This window comes from Terrapene carolina, unplaced genomic scaffold, assembly GCF_002925995.2.
Source record: "Terrapene carolina triunguis isolate 2854851 unplaced genomic scaffold, T_m_triunguis-2.0 Scaffold449, whole genome shotgun sequence".
NCBI lineage: Eukaryota > Metazoa > Chordata > Testudines > Emydidae > Terrapene > Terrapene triunguis.
This window is the reverse complement of record NW_020664800.1, coordinates 383,616-403,393: the sequence shown is the minus strand read 5'-3', so window position 1 is coordinate 403,393 and position 19,778 is coordinate 383,616. Positions and strand designations below refer to the sequence as shown.

General features: G+C 46.0%; 1 protein-coding gene across 1 annotated transcript; it reads left to right on the top strand.

Moving 5' to 3' along the window:
• The first annotated feature begins 261 nt into the window (after nt 1-261).
• Nucleotides 262-19,769, top strand: EDF1 (endothelial differentiation related factor 1). The gene is made up of 5 exons (XM_026658498.2): nt 262-373; nt 10,251-10,302; nt 16,694-16,854; nt 17,478-17,571; nt 19,212-19,769. Exons 1-5 carry the CDS (start codon nt 296-298, stop codon nt 19,271-19,273), a joined length of 447 nt encoding a protein of 148 aa, XP_026514283.1. The 5' UTR covers nt 262-295; the 3' UTR covers nt 19,274-19,769.
• Nucleotides 19,770-19,778: the final 9 nt, after the last annotated feature.

The window sequence follows — 19,778 nt, the reverse complement described above, 5'->3', positions numbered from 1 at the left end:
AGGCTACAGCGGGCACTGACGCCTGTTTATGCCGAAGTCCATTGAGACAAGGCGGCCCAAAGTCCCACCCTCCTGAAGGCGTCATTCTTACCCAGTAAGGTAACGTGTTTGATGAGTGGCGTGTACATGAACCAATCAGCGCGCAGAGCGCAGCCACAGCCGTTCCTGGATTCGGGACCCCTCTCTCATCCAATCATTCCAAGCCTACGGGAGGAGTGACAGGCTGGGCGCCCTATGAGCGGCGGGGCGGGGCGCGCAAGAGACGGCTGCGCTGCGGGCGGAGTAGGTCGGTGCCATGGCGGAGAGCGACTGGGACACGGTCACGGTGCTGCGCAAGAAGGGGCCGAGCGCGGCCCAGGCCAAGTCCAAGCAGGTCAGGGGGGTGCCCCGGAGCCCGGGCGGGTCCCGTCCCGTCCCTCGGCTCTGCCCGCCCCCTCCCTTGGCAGCCGCGGCTCCCCCGCCCCGCCCCGCCCCGCCCGCGGCGCCGCGAGCCCCTCGCCCTCCCTGGCTCGGGGCCGCTGGGTTCGGAGCGGCCGGGCCGGGCCGGGCCGGGCGGTGAGTCGCCAGCAGCCCGCGGGCGGGCGGGCGTGGTGTAGGCCGGCACCCCGCTCCTCTGAGCCCGGGCACCCGCCATGTGGCTTTGCACTGGGGCGTGGGTCACCGGCTGCTTCCCGGCGGCCGCAGCTTCTCCCCTCTGGCTCTGGGGGCTGCTTCTGAACGGGCTCATTGTGTTCGGACTTCGGTCCCCGGCAGGAATTATTACTGGCCCGGGGCGACCTCGTGTCAGCCCTAGTGGGACTTGCACTGCTACGATCGCACCGGGCCCCTGAAGATGAGTGGAAGTAGGGATCCCTGCGGGATAGCTCAGTGGTTTGCACATTGGCCTGCTAAACCCAGGGGTGTGAGTGCAATCCTCGAGGGGGCCATTTAGGGATCTGGGGCAAAAATCTGTCTGGGGGTTGGTCCTACTTTGAGCAGGGGGTTGGACTAGATGCCCTCCTGAGGTCCCTTCCAACCCTGATATTCTATGATTCTATGTGCACCAACATAATCCTCTTTGGGGTACCTGCATTGCTCACCACCCAAAACCCATTTTGGAAGCGGGCTGGATATTTCCTGCTAGTGGGGGGCCTTTTGTTCAGGGCATAACTGTACTGAATGGCAAACTCTAATACAGTGGCTCTCAACCAGGGGTCTGGGGCCCTCTGCGGGCTGCCAGCAGGTTTCTGGGGGGCTGCCAAGCAGGGTGACCATCAGACTCACTGGGCCCGGGCAGAAAGCTGAAGCCCCATCGCTTGGGGCTAAAGTCTGGGGCCCCGAGCCCAGCCAGCTGGGGCTGAAGCCTGAGCAACTTCGCTTTGGAAAGCCCCCTGTGGTGTGTGGCCCTAGGCAATTGCCCTGCTTGCTACCCCCTAACGCAGGCCCTGGCTTTTATATGCAGAAAACCAGTTATTGTAGCACAGGTGGGCCCTGGAGTTTTTGTAGTATGGGGGGGCTCAGAAAGAAAAAGGTTGAGAACCCCTGCTCTAATAAACAGTACTGAATGCAGAATCATGTCAATGCTCTGATGCAGCACAGTTGGAAAGAGTGTAAAATAGAAACGGGATTTTTGTCTAGCTTGGTTTGTTCTATTGCTGACACATGTGGGGTAGGCTTTTTTCTAATAACTTGGTGTCTGTGCAGTAAAATTAATCTACCTAGATTATTGTACAGTGACAAATTGCTGCTGTTCTCTCTTGTGACAGCTTGGTGCTTTCCATGTTTTTTGCTGAAAAGACAGAATTGACACTTTGAGGCTTCATTCTTATCCAGGAAAAGCACTGACTTGGCAAGATATAATGTTGCACCTTGGATTGCTACTTCTAGTAGGAATAAGAAGGAATACAGCTGGAAATACAGAATTGCAGATAATGTAGTTCATCTTTTAATATATGACCCTGCTAACCAGGCTGAGAGGGGCATTTGGCATAGATTCTAAAAATTAATCTTAAATCTCTTAAATGCCTCCAGTGTTGCATTGGCTTGTTCTTGTGTGCGTTCGGACATTCAGTGGTTTTCAAAGGTCTTCTCTATCTTTAACAATTAACTTACTTTATATTAAAAAGAATATTTCAAAACTGCTGTGCATCAAAGAAGCTGGCTGATGCAACATAATTGGGAGGAGCTTCAACAAGTATAAACTACTTGGAGTGTATGTTCTGCCCCAACCCCATGGAAGGAGCCTTTGACACACATCCGATGCTGCAGTTCTCCTATTGTCTATTTAAATTTTAAGGATTTTTGTGACTGGACAACAGTCCAGTCTTTCTTTGGGAAGAAGAAGCTGCAAACTGCCCAAGTGCATATTACTTATTTCACATGTGGGTTCATTGCCTGAAAACAAAGCCATGTACCTATTTGGTGCAACTACTGTTGGGTGGCAATAAAAATGAACACAGATTTCCTAACTGATAACAGTCCATCCGTGTACAATTGTACAGAACACCTGTATGATAACCGTCTCTTAGCTGTTTCGTAATCATCTGTCACCTTGATGCTTTTGCCCCTCGTGGTACAGCCACTGAATACCAGGTTCTGTGACCTCTGCCTATCATCTGTTTGTTCCTAGGTAACTCTAAAAGTTCCAGGGTGAAACTGGAGCATGTAGTTTTGGTATCAGTGGAGATAAGTACTTATCTGCACTAACTTGTACTTAGTTTGAGTTTGTGTTAATAATACTAATGGTTAGTGCTGCATTTTGTTTATAGATGGTTATTTTTGAAGTAGCCAATAGTCTAAGTATCAGAGTGGTAGCCGTGTTAGTCCGTATCCACAAAAACAATGAGGGTCCAGTGGCACCTTAAAGACTATCAGATTTAAGCATCTCCATACATCTGAAGAAGTGGCTTTTTTACGCACAAAAGCTTATGCCCAAATAAATCTGTTAGTCTTTAAGGTACCACTGGACTCCTCATCTATAGTCTAATTATTTTAGGAGAGCAGGTGGATAAGTAGCTAGGTATGGAAACAATCTCTTATCCAGCCCTGGGAAATCATAAAAGAGCATTTCTGTGTATGACTTTTTAAAAAAAAAAAAAAAATTTCTGGCAAGTTTATAGACAGTTACTCTTTAACTAGACAATATTTAAAAAGTGATGACCTCAACAAAACATCTGAGTGAATGAGATTTGATCATGTATAAGGTTAAGATTCTGTCACGGGTATTCAGATTACGGGCAATAAACAGAAATTCATGGAAGCCTGTGACCTGTCTCTGACTTTCACTAAAAATACCCTGGGGGGCAAAAGGAGGAACAAACAGCGCTGCCAGGGCTTGCAGCTGCTCCAGCCCCACCGATGCTCCTGTGGCAGGGGCTGACTGCTGCTTCTCCAGCCCCAGGATGGCTGACCACACCCTGGCTACTGCTCCAGAGGGTTGGGGACCTCTGCTCTGGTGCTGGGCTCCTGGGCAGGCTGCTGGCTAGCTGTTTTGGGGGCCCCAGAGCGGGCTGCTGGCCCTGCCCCAGAAGAAGTCATGAAGGTCCTGGAAAGTCATGGAAACTGTGACTTCTGTAACAGAATTGTATCCATAACCATGTGTCTTCAGATACATGCAGCTTCAGGGTCTGTCTGCAGTGCAATGTAAGCCCAAGTTTAGTAGAACTCAAGTTAGCAGACCCTGGGTTTGTTAATTTAGGGCTTGAGCGTCTACGCTCACTTGTAACCCCAGGTTAGGAATTGTTGAACCCTGGATCTCAGCCTGGGGCGTCAGCATCTACACTGAATTATGCGGGCCCAAGTCCAGCCACCCATGTCCTAGACTTCCTAGTGCCTTCCCAAAATGTGGCCACTCTAGCCCTTTGTTTGTGGTGCGGTTTGGGAAAACTTGACCATCCACCAAACCTGACTATTCACAGGACAAAGAAAATCAGCCCATGGGATTGTGGAATACTTTCCGCATTTTCCTCAAACACAAGTCTAGCGGGAGTGCATCTACACTTCAAAGCAATAGGGATTGAACCTTGGGTCCCAGCTTGACTCCGGTTAAGACCCTTCACCCCCAAGGGGTCCTGGGACTCTGGGTCAGAGTCCTGGGTTAGGGGCACCAGCCCTCCCCCCAAGCTTCATACCACATTTGGGTGCAGTTTGCAGCAGGAGGGAAGATGCTGCCCCTCCTTTCCTCTGCTGTCGCTGGCCAAGCTGCTCCCCCATGTACCTGGTCTCACTAAGCTGGGGTGAGAGGACAGGGCCGGTCTGTGCTCGTGCCTCTGGCTCAGGAATTGGTGCTTCAGCAGCTGCTATACTGAAAAAGTGCTTGGTGCGCTGACAGACTCACTCATGCGCACACTTAATCTCCCTCACACATTCCCCCCAACACTTCCCTTCTCCCTCACACACTAGTGGTGGTGGTGTTACTTCTTGGTACTTCCCATCAAAATGCACATATATTCTCTGTATTTTTTTCTTTCAAAGTTCTTTAAGAACTTCAGTGCTGTTATTTTAGTTTTTTGACTAGTCTGTCCATTTCATAGTTTGTTTTTCTTTCTTATGCTTAAATTTAATTCTTTCCGTAGTGAGTGCTAAAATGCTTAACCTGTCCTGGCTGGAGTAATTATCATTATTACTTACCATGTTGAGCTTTGTCAATCATTATTTAAAGTGATAGAATCAAATAATGTTATCCTTCTAGAATGTAAATTTAGCTTGAACTCACTTTAGCAATGCCAGTTTAGAAAAAAAATTAGCTAAACACATAACTTTAGACACACTGCAGATGAAGGTTATTTATTTTCAAATAGTATTTTTAGTTATATCTGTAAAATAACTTAAAATTCATATGACAATAAATGCGATTCCAAGTCTGATACTAATAGTAATGGAGTCAAATGTTAGTGAGTCACATACATGATTGTGATCAGTAAATATAAATGACAAAATAATTAGAAAATTTTCCCATTCTTAATAAAGGAGAAAAAAACATAATCACATGTTAAAATTAAATACATTTTTAGTGGTGTGAAAACAGTTGACTAAAATAGAATAGATAGTGGCAGTAACAGTGTCTGTTAGAGAAAGGAAGTATATTTTATTTATTTTTATTTATCTCTACTAAAGATAGTGTATAAAGTATTAAAGGTGTTTCTGATATCTTGAATTGATACCTCAAGGCTTGGGATTGGGAATATCTTGTGGTATTGTCTCCTGATCTAAATTTACATATAAATTTAAAATATGGCTTTAACTAGGGGTTGTATATTTTTTCTTTTTATAGTAATTAGGAGTACTGTATCAGCTAATTTATAAGGGTGTGTCTATACTACAAAGTTAAGTCAATTTTATGTAAATCGACATTGATCCTCCAATTTAAGCAAGTCAATCTTGTGTGTCCCCACTATGCTCATTGTGTCAGCAGAATGCATCCTCACTAGCAGGGCTTGCATCAACGCACAGAGCGCTGCACTATGGGTAGCTATCCCACAGTGCATGGAGCCGAGTGGAATTTTGGGTTGGGCTTACAATGCCTCATGGGACAAAACATTTGCGCGAGTGGTTATAACATGGCGTTAGCCATACATGATGCACTTACCTCCCTCCCTCCCTGAAATCAACAGCAAAGAAACCAAGCCTTTTTCGTGCCTTTTTTCCTAAGCCTGGGTTACCCACGCAGATGCCATAGCACAGCAAGCATGGACCCCGATCAGCTGTACACTGTTGTTGTGAGCATTACAAACACCTCGTGTCTTATCCTGCAGTATATACTCAGCCGAAGCAGGAGCTGCCGCACGGAACAATGTGATGCCACACAAGCAGCCCTGCTGGAAGCCATGGACCGGAGCAATTTGCAGATGGTGGCAGTCGTGCATCACCTTGACACGGTGGAATGCTGCTTCTGGGCCCAAGAAACAAGCACTGACTGGTGGAACCACATAGTTATGCAGCTGTGGGATGACGAGCAGTTGCTGCAGAACTTTTGAATGTGTAAGGCCACTTTCATGGAACTGTGTGAGGAGCTTTCCCCAGCCCTAAAGCGCAGCAATAGTAAAATGAGAGCTGCTCTGACAGTTGAGACGCGAGTGGCAATAGCTCTCTGGAAGCTTCCAATGCCAGACTGCTACTGGTCAGTGGGAAATCAATTCGGAGTGGGCATATCTACTGTGGGGTCTGCTATGATCCAAGTTTCCAGGGCAATCAATAGACTTCTGCTCTGTAGGGTAGTGACTTTGAGCAACGTGCAGGGCATAGTGGATGGTTTTGCCACTATGCGGTTCCCTAACTGCGGTGGGGCTATAGACAGAACGCATATCCCTATCTTGGCACCAGACCACCTTGCCAAAGAGTACATAACCTGAAAAGAGTACTTCTCAATGGTATTGCAAGCGCTGGTAGATCACAGGGGCCGTTTCATCGACATCAATATGGGATGGTCGGGGAAAGGTGCATGATGCGCACATCTTTAGGAACTCTGGTCTGTTCGGGAAGCTGCAAGCAGGGACTTCCTTTCCAGACTGCAAAATAACCATTGGTGATGTTGAAATGCCAATGATCCTGGGAGACCCAGCCTGCCCCATGGCTCATCAAGCCGTACACAGGCAGCCTAGACCACAGTTAAGGACCAGTTCAACCATAGGCTGAGCAAGTGCAGAATGGTGGTGGAATGAGCCTTTAGATGTTTAAAAGGCTGCTGGTATTGTTTGCTTACTAAGTTAGACCTCAGTGAAAGCAATATCCCCATTGTTGTTGCTGCCTGCTGTGTGTTCCATAATATCTAAAACAAAGGGAGAAAAGTTTCTGGCAGGGTGGAGGGACAAGGCAGATCACCTGGCAGCCGATTTTGAGCAGCTAGACTCCAGGACAATAAGAAGAGTACATGGAAGGGCTGTGCATCTCCAGGAGGCTTTGCAAACTAGTTTCAGCAATGTGACCCACAGTAATGTGACACTTGTGTGGTGTTCCTTACCAAACTGTCCCCTTCATTGCATTTTCTCCCCTGTAAACTCCACCCCCACTAACCACAGTGTGCTGAATGAATGAAGAGCCTTCTCTCCTCAATCCGTTAAGTTTTATTATGGTCTCAAACACACAGAGACAGCAAAGAAAAGTAAGATAACCTCAGCAAAGGGGCTGATAACAATGGAGGGGAGGGAACAAGGACAGCTTGCTTACAGTTGCACTTCAGTAACCATCAAAGGTGTGGGAATGGGCGCCTTCTGGTCCTTGTACCCTCCCCTGGTATTGAATGTAAGGGATACCGGACTTTCCCCCCGCGTCCTAGGATGTTTGCGGTGCGGGGAGGATGTAGAACTGGGCGACGATGGCAGCAGGTTCAGCATTGGCTCCAGAGGGACTTTAGCATCCAGCAGCCTTTCTTGAACCTCAGCTAGATACCTCAACATGTCTGTTTGCTCCTTCATAATCCACAGCATCTATTCCTTTGTGGCATGCTCTTGTTCCCTGCATGCTGTCCTTGTGCAGGCTGTCACACAGTGTAATCCTCCATGCTCTGAGCTCTGTCTTGTCACTTTTGGAGGCGCGCATTAATTCACTGAACATGTCCTCCCGAGTCTTCTTTTTCTGCCTTCTAATCTGGGAAAGTCCCTGTCCCGGTGTTGAGGATGTGCCGACGGACAAGGTTTCAGCTGTAAAGAATACAAAGCACAAGGGTAGCATTGAGAGTACATACATTGTTTCTGGTGCAAGGTTAATTCTTTTTATAAAAGAAATTCCCCTCAATGCACTTCCCTGCAAGCCACAACGTAATCACAACCACTGGCTATTGCAAGAGTTGGTTTGATGCTGCAGCCATGGTGAGTCACGAGGCATGGGCGAGAGGTCTTGTCTTTACAAAAGCTGCAGCACATCCTTGGGATCACAGATTGGAACTTGAGAAAAGCCCTCTTTCCCCTAGCAACCTGGATGGTGCTTGAGGACAGGCACCAGTGTCAAGCCCCGCAAATAGTTTGATTGTTACAAAAGCAGCACCGAGTTTGGGGGGAAGGGAGACGAACGGGAAACACCTCCACCCCCACCCCTTTAAATGCTGGTTGCAATATGCGGTGATCCCTTCCAACCACAACCAGGACACGCTTGGGAAAGCGTGGTTCTGTGACCCAGAATTCACCAAACTGGGTGGATTACTTGTCAAATCGGTTGTTGTTTAAAGGCTAGCGTTTAAAACTCCCCCCGTTTCTCCTACGTGACCACATACGATAACCCTCTCCTGAGGGTAACGGAGGCGGAAAGGGAGCAGATGCTGCAGGCATCTGGGTACAGACCTGGTCCTTATGTTGCAATGCTGTGCGCTGCAATGATGCCAGCAGAGTAAATACTGGAGTGGCACGGGGATGTCTCCTACCGTGGTGGATGAAATAAGGCAGCTCTTCCCAGAAACCTTCTGCAAAGGATTGCAGAGTCCCTCCATGAAAGCTTCCTAGAGCTCTCCATGAAGGATTCCAGGGCCATCCCCTTGCACATAAACAGTCTTTTTTTTGGAGAGCACCCCTCTGTGTAGCTGGAGTGGTCACCGATACCCACTACACCTACTTCTTTGTTCAGATTCAACATTAAAAATAATAGCAGGTAACCCCTACAGTTTGACTGGAAATGTGGATTCACCAGAGGTGCCTTCCCCAGCATCATGCTCTGCCGGCAATTGGTCCTGTGAGGGAATGGGCTCCAGAGTTTAAAAACTGTTCTTGGCTGTCGGGGAGAATGGATCCTCTGCTTGCCTTCCTCGCATTCTCCTCCTCTTCCTCGTCAACAGTGTCCTCGTTGTTTGTTGTTGTCCGAGGTCGCCCGGGGCTCCTGGGAGGTATCCACAGAGCATTTTGGGGTAGTGGTGGGGTCGCCACCAAGAATCACATGCAGCTCCTCGTAGAAGCGGCATGTCTGTGGCTCAGAACCAGAGCAACTGTTCGCCTCCCTTATCTTCTGGTCCGCTTGCTGAAGTGCCTTTATTTTCATGTTTCAGAGTAGCAGCCGTGTTAGTCTGTATCTGCAAAAAGAACAGGAGTACTTGTGGCACCTTAGAGACTAACAAATTTTTTTCATGAAGTTGATGGATTTCCACTCCATACGGCTAAATGTTTTTTCATGTGGCACTGCTGCGTGTCCCTGGCGTAGCACTTTTCCCACATGCCCTGCGTGATTTTTGGCAAAGATGTCAGCATTTCTTCTGCTGGATCGGAGCTCTGCCTGCACAGACTCTTCTCCCCACACAGCGATGAGATCCAGCACCTCCTGCGCTCCGTGCTGGAGCGCATTTGCAGCCTTGAGCATCCATGGTCAGCTGTGCTGACGAGCTCTCCATGCTGATTAAACAGGAAATGAAAATTCAAAAGTTTCCAGGGCTTTAACAGGGGGGCGACTGTTTCCTGTGTACCTGGCTGATGTGCAGAGGAGTTGAAAGTGCTCTCCAGAGTGGTCAAAGCAGAGCACTGTGGGACACCTCCTGGAGGCCAATTCATTCAAATTACACAACGCAGTGTCTACGCTATCCCCATGTCGACCCTTTGATGTCGAATCAAGCGCTATGCCTCTCATGGAGGTGGAGTACAGAAGTCGACTTTACAGGTCCCTTAGGTCGGCAGAAGGGGACTCAGTAGTGTAGACACATATATTGTATTATTAAATTGACCTAACGCAGCTTATGTTGACCGAACTTTGTAGTGTAGACCAGGCCCAAGTTATCTGCAAAAAACTTAGTTATCAGGTGCCTAAGTAACCATTGAGTCGTGGGTAAAGTTGCTGTCTTCTCCTGTCCCCCTCCTCCCCCCCCATCTGAAATGGCACCCCTGCCCTGGGTTTGCACAATTTATGTGTAGATGGTGGATTAGGCTTGAGCATGAGTTTGCAGTCTAGACACACCCCTAGACATTATCCAAGCCCATTTTACATTGCTTTCTCAGTAATAGGGACTATAGAGCAATGTTTCTTTCTCAAACTGTGGGGAAGGAAGATTTAAAATCCACATAACATAATTTTTTTTTCTCCAGGACATCCAAAATGTCTCTATTAATATGGAGAGTTCTTCCAATGTACTTCTCAGAACTAATAAATCTCCTCTCCAACTGGCAAAGCAGGCTACTTCCTTCCCTCTCCTTTGGTAGCAGAATTATTGTGGGTTGCTTGGATACATGCTCAGGGAGGATTTTTTTGCTAGCAGCTTGGCTGTTTGTGGATGATGAATCATTCTTTGTTAAAGTGTATAAATAAAGGTCTGTGCCTTATGTTAATGGAACTAATCTTGATAAAGTTAAATTTCTTATTTCTAGGCAATCTTAGCAGCGCAGAGAAGAGGAGAAGATGTAGAGACCTCCAAGAAATGTAGGTATTTCTGTCTGGGGGGTGGGTAGGGAAGGCCAGTTTCATGTTTTCCTTTAACTTCCTGGTAACCCCTGTCACGGCATTAGGGTTAACTGCGCACACCCCCCAGTCTTCCTCAAGGGTACCCACTTCAGATTTCTGGCTCCTAGCTGTTTCCTCTCTCAGGCAGGGACGCTTCTCTCTTCCCCCAGACTGGGGATTTAGGCTTTGTGCAGGACCTCTGCACCTCTGTGATTTTCCCCAGCACTGTTTAACCTTTCTGCAGGGGTTACAACAGTGTGTACTAGTTACAAAGCAAATTGCATTGAATAGTAGGGTGAAAGCATTCCAGAGGGAACATGTTAAACAAATAAAAGTTCCCATATGCATGGTAAAAGCTTACCAAAGGTCACTATTCATCCTAGGCGGCCCTAATAAGCCAAAGTCTTTCCAACCCTTCTGCAAGGGTTCCCTCCCGTCTGCTGTCTTAGACAGAAGGTCATGGCCATTTGTTGAATTAGAAAGAAGACTCCCCGTGTCAGTTTAATCTCAGGTTTTTTTTATGCCAAAAACCTTTTCATTGTCTGTCTGGTCTCTGGAAAAACCAATTTGAACCGTTATATGCCAGTCTCCCCAGGGGGTGATACCTCTCTGGAGGTGTTTGCATCCTGAGTGATTCACCTTAATTCCACTGGCCACCACACTGATGATTGGTGGTGGGTGGGAGGCACTGGGAGGGAGAGGGAGTTGCTGATCAGCCAGACTATTTCTTGCCACGCCCCCCCCCCCCCGGATGTTCCAGCCCTGGAGCACCCACAGAGTTGGCATCTGTGCTTTTACACTGCTCTGACTGTGTAAAGTGGACCCTTTCAGTGGGTATAAACATCACTTGCTCCTAAATCAAGGCCCCTTTATGCTTATTGAATTATGTAAAAAGGACTTGGTGTAAATGAGAATTGGGCTCTGTATCTTTTTAAAAATAGACTTGCTTTTTACATAAATTAATTCATTTATGTATTTTGCATTTACAAAACTATAAAAACAGATAAAGCCTTTTTTGGGAAACTACCAAAAATATAATTTGGGCTAAAATTCTTTAATCCAAAAATGCAGCCTGGAGCAAACATCTAAAAGATAAGATCCTAGTGGCTGATGTATATAAAATAGAACTGTTACAGAGTCTTTAACCATAGCAAACACTGTTATGCAGCGGAGCTAAAATAATACATATTTCCATAAATTCACTCTTTCAAAATACAAGAAGTGAGATATATAAAAATAGCTATTGCACTAGTTTTTAATTATGAATTAAATCGTTACAGATGTTGGAACTCTTGAAGTCTATTATGTTGACAACCTGAGTATTTAAAGTTCTTAAACATTTACATAAGACACATTGTTAAAGAAGTGTAAACGTGTATTTACATAATACAGTGTAATGGTACTATTCTGTCTATACTTTGTGGCTTTTCCCCTAAAAACTGTAAATATTCGTTATTTTCTCTAAGACCTCTTAACTCTCAACAGTCCTTCAGGCTTTGTTTTGCAGAGGTCTCAGGTCAGGCTCTGACAATACATAATATATGTGCTTCAATAGTTAAGGATAATAAGGAAAGTTTAAGAAAAGAATGGGGAGAAGTTAAGAATGGTGAATGTTGATTTTTAAATTTGTGCATTTCCTTTCTTGATGTTGATTGTAATAAGGTAATCCGGAAAAGGATAAAACACATCTCTAGCTCATTAAAGTACCCTCTTCTAATAAAGTTAGCTATATGTAATGATCAGACTTGAAAGCAAATATAAATTTAAGTGGAAATAAAGGGGAAGGGGGATCCAGGGGTAGTCAATTATTTTTTGTCAAGGTCCAAATTTTTTGGCCAAGGTATAGTCAAAGTCCGGATTCCAGAGAGACATTTTTCACAATGAAAGTGCCCCGTTCAACAAACACATACGATGCTGTGCATTAGTAATATACCCAGAGCGTATTACTTATTTTGTTAAATTAAACCAAACCACTGTATAACCTAAAAATAACCTTCAAGAAAGATGTAATAAATTACAGCTGAGACTTTGAGAAAGTACATAGATAAAATGTCAAATAGATGTCTGAAAGTGTTTTAATGCTATATTTACAACTGTTTTGTTTTGAATTTGTTTTGAGTTTACAAAGAGTATTAACTTTGCTTTTGTCAAATAAAATTATTGTAGGCATATATAAAACCATATTTGAAACTTTAAAGCCTTTTGTGGCTTATTTAGTATTAGTATCAGAGTTTGAAAGAAAACAGTTCGTACACATGAGCTCTTTATCTTAGCTTTGTGATTCAAGTCTTTCATTTAACAAAACACACCCACACACATGTATTAAGCAAAAGAATCATGAATAATCACTGTGAAATATCTGTTAAAACTTCAGTATCACTACTGAGAATGAAATTTTATATGGCGATACAGATTTAAAATAAAATATGCGTGATGAATATATAATAATACTCCCCATCTGTGGGAAAAGTGACAGGCCCTGTGCTGGACAAGGGCCTTGAAGTTTGGAGTGAGTTCAGTCAAGGCAAGACAACTCCAATCACTCCCCTCCCCTCATTCCCCATGTCTCCCGCCATCCCACTCACTGAGCCCAGATGCCAGCTCGTTCCCCCACCCGTCCCATCCCTGCGCTGCTCTTGGCTGGCGGGGCTGCGACTGCACAGGCAGCCGCCCTAGGGACACACTGCACCCAGCCACCTGCCCCCTGTTGGGGGGGGCCCTGCGCTGGGAAGCAGACAGCTCTAGCCCAGGCTCGGCTTCACCCCCATTTGACCTTTGTGCTGGGAGGGGGGGGCTACCAGGGGGGGCTAAGGCAAGTTTTGGGGTGACTATAGCCCCCCCAACACTGCACCTGACTCCAAGGTTCCACGTTGTCCCTTCTAAATAAACAAGGAAACATAACCAAAAATCTTAAAGTTAAGAGTTTTGTTTATCACTAATAATAAGGTATGGAGGCAAAAATACTGTGCTCTTCTTGCTTTTCAAAGTTTTTCTGTGTGTGGTGTTAGAAATTAAGGTCTCTTACAGCTTGAGAGAGTCTGTGATAACTGGAAATCTAATGAACTGCCAAAAGAGTGAAAACTTGGAGGGGAAGGGATTTTTATTCAGGCTGTTTAAAACTCTGTGGATTTTTATGGTTTTTTGTTGTTGCTAATGCTGAATTATCTTTAGTGGTTAACGTTTTGGAGAAGGAACATCTTTATTAAAAAGTCAACACCCTCACCCCTTGGATTATTCAGCGAGAACTAACAGTACATCCTCTGAGACCTTCAGTGGGTCCTGCAGTAAAACCAGGGGAAATGGGAGTTGACACTGATCCCTTTTAAAAAAAAACAAAAAAACCCCACAACCTTTCAGTTTCTTATATCTTGACACAACAAGTGGGACTACGCTAATAACACTTGTGGAGGACAAAAAGTTGGGAGGTATTGCCAGTATGGAGGAGGACAGACTATAACATGTGAAGATCTGGATGACCTTGTAAACTGGAGTAATAGAAATAGGATGAAATTTAATAGTGCAAGGTCATGCACTTAAGGATTAACAACAAGAATTTTTGCTATCAGTTGGAAGTGACAGAGGAGGAGAAAGACTTGGGTGTATTGGCTGATCACAGGATGACTATGAGCTGCCAATGTGATGCAGCTGTGAAAAAGGTTAATGCCGCCCTAAGATGCATTGGGCGAGGTATTTCCATTAGAGACAGGGAAGTATTAGTACCATTATACAAGGCACTGCTGAGTACTGCTCATCTGGAGTACTGTGTGCTATTCTGGTCTCCCATGTTTAAGAAAGATTAATTCAAACTGGAACAGGTGCAGAGAATGGCTACTAGGATGATCCGAGGAATAGAAAATCTACCTTATGAGAGGAGACTCAAAGAGCTTGGCTTGTTTAGCCTAACCAAAAGGTATAAATAAATCAGAGGGATAAATACCAGGGAGGGGGAAGACTTATTTAAGTTAAGCACCAGTGGAAACACAAGATCAACTGGATATAAACTGGCCATGAACAAGGTTAGCCTTGAAATTAGATGAAGGTTTCTAACCATCAGGGGAGTGAAGTTCTGGAACAGCCTTCTAAGGGGAGCGGTGGGGGCAAAAGACATATCTGGCTTCAAGACTAAGCTTGATAAGTTTATGGAGGGGATGGTATGATGGGACTGCCTACAATGGCATATGGTCCATTGTTGACTGCCAGTAGCAAAAAACCTCTACATCCGGAAATGAGACACTAGATAGGGAGGGCTCTGAGTTACTGCAGAGAATTTTTTCCCAGGTATCTGCCCGGTGGGTCTTATGCACATGCTCAGGGTCTAACTGATCATCATATTCGGGGTCAGAATTTTCCCCTGGGGTCAGATTGGCAGAAATGCTGGGTTGGTTTTTTTTGCCTTCCTCTGCAGCGTGTGGCATGGGTTGCCTGCAGGTTTAAACTAGTGTAAATGGTAGATTCTCTTTAACTTGAAGTCTTTAAACCATGATTTGAGGACTTCAGTAATTTAGCCAGAGGTTAGGGGTCTATTTCAGGCGTGGGTGCAGGAGGTCAGACTAGATCAGTGTCCAGGGTCCCCTGGGGAGCCGTGAGCAGGTTTCAGGGGGGTCCACCAAAATGAACCAAAGAGCAGGGCTGGCATTAAATTCTCTGGGGCCCAGGGCTGAACCCAAAGCCCGAGCCTCACTGCCCAGGGATAAAGCCAAAGTCTGAGCAGCTTAGCTTCATGGGGCCCTCTGTGGCATGGGGCCCTGAGCGGTTGTCCTGCTTGGTACCCCCTAACACTGGCCCTGGTTTTTAATCTACTGGATATGCAGAGAAACAGTTGTTGTGGCGCAGGTGGGCTGTGGTTTTTTGTAGTATGTTGGGTGGGGAGGGCTCAGAACAAAAGAGGTTGAGAACCCCTGGACTAGATGATCATGATGGTCCCTTCTGACCTTAAAGTCTATGAGTCTATACATCATAAGCAAAAAGGATATAAGCCCAGTTATATTATTTGCAGGTCACTTTGAAATTAAAATGTATATCAAGGAATGTTGGTTTGAAATGCATTAGAGCTTTTTTTTTTTTTAACGATTAAAGTGCACTGTTGAGGGAAAGGTAACAATGTTTGGAACACCCTTATACATCATACACCATTTGGTTGGCAAATGCGTGCACAAGAGGAAGGTAATTCTGCATGTTTGAAAAACAGCCTTAACCATTCATCTGACAACACTAGAAATTCCTGAAATTGTTAACCACAAATGAAAATTAGTTCTACAGAAAGTAAAAACTGGACATATCTGTAATCTAGGGTGGGTATAGAGCTTTCAGGTGTATAGGTTGAGGTTTGGATGGAATTAGCTTTGTTGCTTGATTAGGCAGTGTGATATTTTATACATGTACACTAAAATAATATGAATTGTGAGAGTACTTGGGTACTTCCCTCAAATAAGTGTACTTTAACTTTTCTTGGTCCATGTACACTATTGAGTAACCGCTTTAAGACAAAAATAAGGCCCTTCATACTCCTCAGTGAACTAGACTTAAATTACACCTCTACCTTGATATAACGCGACCCGATATAATACACATTCTGATATAATGCGGTAAAGCAGTGCTCCGGGGGGGTGGGGCTGTGCACTCCGGCGGATCAAAGCAAGTTCGATATAACGTGGTAAGATTTTTTTGGTTCCCGAGGACAGCATTATATCGAGGTAGAGGTGTATGTGTTAGACTTGAAGTTCTGTAGCAGTTCAAAGTCAACTTAATATATTAAACTGAAATATGAAAACCAATAATCCAATCGTCTTTGTGTTTTGGTAGTGCATTACATTTTATTTTGGCCCTAAATGTTCAGTTTTCAACATGCCACAGACTGCAATGTACAATTCCATCATACAAGATGGGGTGGGAGTGGTAGGGGATCTTGGAGTGCTTGGCAGCTGGGGTAGGGGGTTGCAGGATTAAACATTAACAGGGCTTCTGGTAAAATGGCCAGCAGCATAGTTTAGATTGTTGTCATTAGGTTTCAGAGTCAAGCCAATTAAGATTAATAAAGTAGTTAAGACCTGTCTCAGGTATTATTTCAGGCAGTCTGCAGGCAACGTTGCCTCAGTTACACTTGAGTTTTGTTTGGAAGGTTTTCTTTGCAATCATCAATGCTGAATTTTTTTAATTAAAAGCTTAGGTTCTGAAGAGTGATTCTAGGGTAACTTCTGCATCAGTGGAGTGCCTAGGGACCTGGTTAAAGTTAATGGTGATGTGAATGGGTAGAGTGGTGAATGCTGAAAACTCTACAAAGCTTGGGGAAGTTGATTGACTTTCATCAGTGCTTGTTCATCCTAGTACAGTTTTGACACCTGCCTCTTCTTGATTTTGTTTTAAATGCTAGGGGCAGCAGGCCAAAACAAGCAGCATTCTATCACTAAGAACACAGCTAAGCTGGATCGGGAGACAGAGGAGCTGCACCATGACAGAGTCCCCCTTGAGGTGGGCAAAGTAATCCAGCAGGGCCGACAGAGCAAGGGCCTGACACAAAAGGATTTGGCCACGGTAAGTGCTTATCAGTATCGTTTGGTCTCTACTCCTGCTTTTCCTCAGCCAGGCTCTGTGTATGTGAGGGAGCTGGGTTGTAAATGGTGTCAAGGTAGCCTCCTGACCGGTGAGGTGATATTATCAAGGGTTAATATAACACCTCAAAACTTTTCAGTGTACTGGTTAACTAGCAGCTCAGGTGGTGGACCAGAGACCTCTGTCTGGAACCTGTGAACACTCTTTAAGAACTGTGGGCTGGAGTTAAAATGGCTTCCTCTCTAACTGACTTAGCCCTGGCATAGTAATTTCTGGCGTAAGGTGTTGAAAACCTATCTGTAATTGAGCTTTCAAACAGAAGTATCTGCCATGCTGCTGGACTGCTGTAGCTTGGATACAAAAACGATAGCGGAGAGTGTCCACGATTTCTTGAGTGAGGCAGACCTTTTTACAATACAACTGTTATCCGCATGGTAGCACCCAGACAGAAGAAACCAATGATGATAGGCAGAATTCACTCTTGCAAGCCTGGTGTACTTCTGGGAAGATGCAGCCACTCGTGTAATATGGGATGTCTTGGGTTTTTGTTTCTGAATGTTCACTGTTTGTTAAACTGATGTGTTTAAAGCACATCTTCTTTTTAGAAAATCAATGAAAAACCACAAGTTATTGCTGACTACGAATGCGGAAGAGCAATCCCCAACAACCAGGTTCTGGGCAAGATCGAAAGAGCCATCAGTGAGTGTCAGATGCATAGTAGCATCTAAAACCGCTTCAGTGTGGGGGAGGGGGATGCTGCTGCTGTCGTTGATGAACATCTACACTTAACTCCTTTCCATTGCACCCAGCATTCTCTAGGGCAACAGCATGTGTTGCTCCGCTGGTAGGATACTTGGGGGGTTGATGTCAGGGCTGTTTCATGGGTTCACCTATGGCAGTGGTCACCAACCAATCAATCGTGATCGACTGGTCGATCCTAGAGGATCTCTCGGTCGATTGCAATCTCTAGTGGTGTAGCAGGGCTGCTGCTAAGACAGCTCCCTGCCTTCCCCGGCCCCACGCCGCTCCCAGAAGTGGCCAGTGCAGCCCCGGGGGGGGAGGGGGGGAAGAGACAGGGGTCTTGCTCTGCGTGCTGCTCCTGCCTGCAAGAACGAGGAACTGTGGCCAATGGGAGCTGCAGGGGCAGTGCTTGCAGAGAGGGGCAGCCGCAGGGCCATGTGCCCCCTGCCTCCTCCCCAGGGGCACGTTGGCCCCTTCTGGGGGCGGCGGGGGGCCAGAGTAGGCAGGGAGCCTGACTTAGCAGCAGCCCTGCTACACCACCAACTGGGAGCTGCTGGAGGTAAGTGCTGTCAGGTGGGAGGCCACACCCCAGCCCTGAGCCCCCTCCTGGAGCCAGCGCCCCGAGCCCCCTCCTGCAACCGAAGCCCCAGCCGTGACCTCCCTCCCAGAGCCACCCTGTACCCCATCCTGCACCCCAACACCACCCCAGCCCTGACCCCCCTCTCCCAGAGCTTGCACCCCTCACCCCCTCCTGCATCCCAACCCCCTGCCTCAGGCTCAGCTCAGAGCCCCCTCCCATACTGCGAACACTTCAGCCCCAACCCAGAGCCTGAGCCCCCTCCCGAACCTCTACCCCAGCCCAATGAAAGTGAGTGAGGGTGGGGGAGAGCGAGAGGCAGACGGGGGGGGGGGGATGGAGGCAGAGGGGCCTTGGGGAAGGGGCAGGGTAGATCATGGGTTGCCCTTAAATTCAAAAAGTGATCTTGGGCGGAAAAAGGTTGGAGACCACTGACCTATGGGGTGTCACGTTGCATCCTAACATTGAGATTGTTTCTGCTGATTCAGAAGCAGGAACTCGGAAGCTTTCAGTCCTCTGCAGGGATTGAAAACTCACATTGGTTCAGTGTCTTGGACTTGCTCTAGCCCTATCAGACAGACACACCTGAAGGCCTTATGTAAACCCAAAGTCATGTATTTGGCAAGTAGACAAGGGTTATGTGAATACATTGTGCCATTGGGGGTGGGATGAGTGCCCAGCTTTCTAGTTCTACAAAGCCCTCCCCCCAGTATTATTCTTCAGGTAATGACTCTGCTAATGTCCTGTAAATTACCTGAGCAAGGATCAATTTTTCCAATTACCTGTTTCTTTTCAGTTTATGTATAAAGCTTGATTTTTTTTCTTAAATAAATCTCCCTTTCTCCTCCTCCCTCTAGTGTACTTGTTCTGTCTTGTAGTGGGTGACTTCTCCCTTCCCTCCATCCCTCACTCCAAGCACCTTAGTTCATTTGTTGGGCTGTTTGAGGATTCAGGGTGACAAGCATGTAGGGAGGATTCAAGTCAAACTGCTGAAAATTGTCTCCTTTGTGTGTCATTCCAGGCCTTAAGCTCCGTGGAAGGGATATTGGAAAACCACTCGAGGCTGGCCCAAAAGGGAAATGAAAACAAAGCCTCGAAATCAGTTTGTTCAGACTGATCTCATCTGGCTGGTGCTCTTTAGCCACCAGAATCTCTCTTCATATTGCCAAGCAGAACAAGAGGGTTTCAGACTTGCTTTGGGGGGATGGGGACCCGCAGAATTTCTACCTGCTGTAAAAAGGCAAACTTAAGTGATTTTCCTGATTTTTTTTGTTTTTTCCTTTCTCCTTTCCGGAGATTAAGAAACTAAACCCAATAAATATTGCATCTAATTTTGCCAGAAAAGTGTGTCTTGGTGTTCAGAACTAGCTATTGATAAGACAGTTGGGGTGATCTGAAGTAGGATAATTTAATTGGAACAATTTTAAGGGAGGGCAGGTTGTAAGTATTTGGGAGAGGTGGGGGTTGGTTAGAGTCTGTATTGAAAAGGGGTCGGTTTTGGGCACTATATTGGAATGACGTTTGTTTGTTCCTTCCAGCCTGTTTTAAAGAGATGTATAATAAAGTTTGTTACCCTTCAGTTGGCTGG

What these genes read in the sequence shown, in the direction of transcription:
- EDF1 (XM_026658498.2), top strand. Translation starts at nt 296, where the DNA reads ATGGCGGAGAGCGACTGGGACACGGTCACGGTGCTGCGCAAGAAGGGG. An exon ending in CCCAGGCCAAGTCCAAGCAG is followed by an intron (nt 374 to 10,250) that starts GTCAGGGGGGTG and finishes TCTTATTTCTAG; the next exon opens with GCAATCTTAGCAGCGCAGAG. An exon ending in CAAGATCGAAAGAGCCATCA is followed by an intron (nt 17,572 to 19,211) that starts GTGAGTGTCAGA and finishes GTGTCATTCCAG; the next exon opens with GCCTTAAGCTCCGTGGAAGG.